Source organism: Scyliorhinus canicula, chromosome 8 (assembly GCF_902713615.1).
Source record: "Scyliorhinus canicula chromosome 8, sScyCan1.1, whole genome shotgun sequence".
Classification (NCBI taxonomy): domain Eukaryota; kingdom Metazoa; phylum Chordata; class Chondrichthyes; order Carcharhiniformes; family Scyliorhinidae; genus Scyliorhinus; species Scyliorhinus canicula.
Genome location: NC_052153.1, coordinates 8,123,965 through 8,126,996, shown reverse-complemented (window position 1 = coordinate 8,126,996; position 3,032 = coordinate 8,123,965). Strand labels below are relative to the sequence as shown.

General features: G+C 48.6%; 1 protein-coding gene across 1 annotated transcript; it reads right to left on the bottom strand.

Moving 5' to 3' along the window:
- Positions 1-528: 528 nt before the first annotated feature.
- LOC119970097 (actin-like protein 7B) lies at positions 529-2,456 on the bottom strand. Its single transcript, XM_038804114.1, has one exon. The coding sequence runs from the start codon at positions 1,930-1,932 to the stop codon at positions 667-669; it is 1,266 nt and encodes a 421-aa protein (XP_038660042.1). The 5' UTR covers positions 1,933-2,456; the 3' UTR covers positions 529-666.
- Positions 2,457-3,032: the final 576 nt, after the last annotated feature.

Genomic DNA, 3,032 nt, shown 5'->3' with positions numbered 1-3,032 from the left:
GAACAATTGACTATATACATTGGTCTAAGCATCATGCAGACTAGCCAGACCCAACTCCACTTCTGGTCTTGTTACAGTTCACATGCACATCTAGAGTTGCCAAAACCCTCCAGGATTGGCCTGGAGTTTCCAGGAATTGAGTTGAAACACTGGAGAAAAATCATAGGGGCATTAAAATAGATTTTTTTGTGTGTAATTTTGTTTGAATATTTCATTTGACCTGATATTGAAAAAGAGAGGCTAACGGCCAAGCAGACTTTTTACTCCCGTTAGGTAGAAGGAATATGTGACAATGATGGATGTGTTGGTCAATTAATGGCTGGAGTGGGGGGGGGGGGGGGGGGGGGGGGGGGTGTCAAACACCAGATGAAACCTCCAGGAATACACTTAGTCACCGTTGGCAACCCTATGCACATCCTACAGCCTTAATTCCCGACGTCAAAAGATCCCAGTGGAATTTCAAGCCAAGACCTTTGTTGCAATCACATCTCAACTCCCATCACCATATCATCCATTTCAATAATCACACAAAGTTATAAGACTTTATTCTGTTTCCATGGTTTTAAAAGTTTTTCTCCAATTAATTTAAGTTACATTCAACAATGGAAATCTGTAATGTGTTTTTTGTTTTTAAAAAAAAGGTCAAAAGTGATTAAAACTTCAGCTTCAGAAACATTTCCTATAGATGGCCAGTGGTCCGCGCTCATCATAATCCTTTTTGCTAACCCAAAGTTGTTGAAAGGATTTGAGGCAGGATAGGATTGACCCTCCATACCAGACTGAATATTTCCTCTCAGGAATTGCTTGAACTTGTGGGTTCATATCCTGCACCAGTTTCCTTAATTCCTTCTGGAAACGAACGCGGAATCCGGAGAACATGGTCGAGCCTCCACAGAGGAGGATGTTTTTGTACATTTCCTCGAGCAGGCTGGGGTCACATTTATTGATGATGTTCAGAGCCATTGTGTGCAGCCCAGCCTCTCTGGAGCCCATGAGTGATGGATTGAAGAGGGCCTCGGGACATTTGATCCTTTCTTTACCAACTGTGATAATCTTACCATCTGGAAGTTCATAGTGTGCTGTGTACTCTTTAGTCTCACTACGCATTTCATTGTCAAAGTCAATGGCAGTGTAACAATATTCCTGTTTGATCTTCTCCACCAAATGATACTCACTGGCACCTATCTTGTAACCATTGTGGTTGATAAGTTTGAGCAAGTACTTGGTGAGGTCGCTTCCCCCATAGTCGACGGTAGCAGTGATGTGCGGCATAATATAACCTTCATGGATGGGGACCACACAACTTGAGCCAAAGCCGCTCTCTACCACCAGCCCACTAGTGCACCCATAGGCATAGATGGAGAGCAGTGACTGCCTGGTGATGTGAATGGCTGGGATGCCGAAGGCCTCAAAGAGGAGCTCAGCCGTCCTCTCGCGGTTAGTAACGGGGCTGAGGGGTGGGTCAGCCACCATCACGGCGTGGTCCTCGGGCCGCACCTTCAGCTCCTTATCGAAGATGTAGCACAGGAGAGCCTCGGCGCCAGTCCAGTCCAGCACGATGCCATGCCGGAGGGGGTTGATGAGCCGCAGCTCAAAGGGGGCTCTCAGTTCACTGCCCACAAAGTTCTCCTGCCGGTTGTCCCCGGTCTTGGCGCTTCGCTGCATGGGCCTGCCCACCGTGGAAGAGATGACCACTGAAGGCTTGGCCTGGCCACCGAACCCTGCTTTGAAGTAGCCCGTGCCCATGTCAATCATCAGTGCCCTGATCTCCTTGATCATCCTGGCAGGATGGATGCTATGGCTGTCTATTGAAGAGAAGGACGACATCCTGGGCTCTGATCTTACCGATTGAGTGGTATTGGAGGGGTATTTCCTGCAGAGAACCCCGATGGGTAAAGAACATTTCCGAATGTGTAAATTCGATGACTTCATGGCTCTTTCTGTTTCGATTATGCCCTTACATTTGCAAAAGAAACCCTACCCTCTTCAGTGGCTACCTTTCGTGGTTAAGATGGGATAACAATGCTGTTTCTCTCCCGATTATTACCTTTGTTTGTGCTGTTACCATGCGCGTCAGGCAGCGGGGCCATTATCAAGTCATATCACGTTGATCTGAGACTCTTTCTGTCCAAGTTGGGGGTTTTTTTGCCGGTGAATTTAGTGGCTGATGCCCCCACCCCCGGTTTACCGACGACACTATCTCAGAATTGTGATGGGAGGGTCAAACCCACATGAGCCCACACCATGTCCATCTCTCATCCTGCTGCATTAGAATTGCTGCCGGTCACTTGGTTCGAATCTGGCTCACCGCAGTCTTTTCTCCAAAGGAAGGCTTACACCCTGCCAAAGGGAAGTTGCTGCCGCTGAATTTAGCAGACAGGGCGAACCGCAGACACCGGAGAAAAGTATTTTAAAATAATTTCCATTGATTTTGGAGCGGATGGCAATAAGTGACGGCCAGGGTAAGTATTCGCACTTCCATCGCGACCTTTCACCACCTCAGTATGTCCCAAAGGCGCTTCCTTAGGTAGGAGTTTCGGCAGCTAACGTGCGCGCAGCAAGATCCCACACACAGCGACCAATCCATCAGTTCAGTAATGGTTGGAGGATTTAGACTGGCAGGACAACAGATTGTGGCGTCCTGTTATTGTCACTGGACTAGAAATCCAGAGACCCAGGGTAATACTCTGGGAGCCCGGTTGGAATCATAGAATTCCTACAGTGCAGAAGGAGTCCATTCAGCCCATTGAGGCTGCATGGGCCCTTGGAAAGAGCACCTTAGGGCCATGCCTCCACCCTATCCCCATAACCCCACTTAACCTTTCCAACACTAGGGGGCAATTTATCACGGCCAATCCACCTAATCGGATGATCTTTAGATTGTGGGAGGAAACCAGAGCACCCGGAGGAAACCCACGCAGACACAGGGAGAAAGTGCAGACTCCACACAGACAGGCAAGAATTGAACCCGAGTCCCTGGAGCTGTGAGGCAGCAGTGCTAACCACCGTGCAGCCCACCAGGACATTTGGTG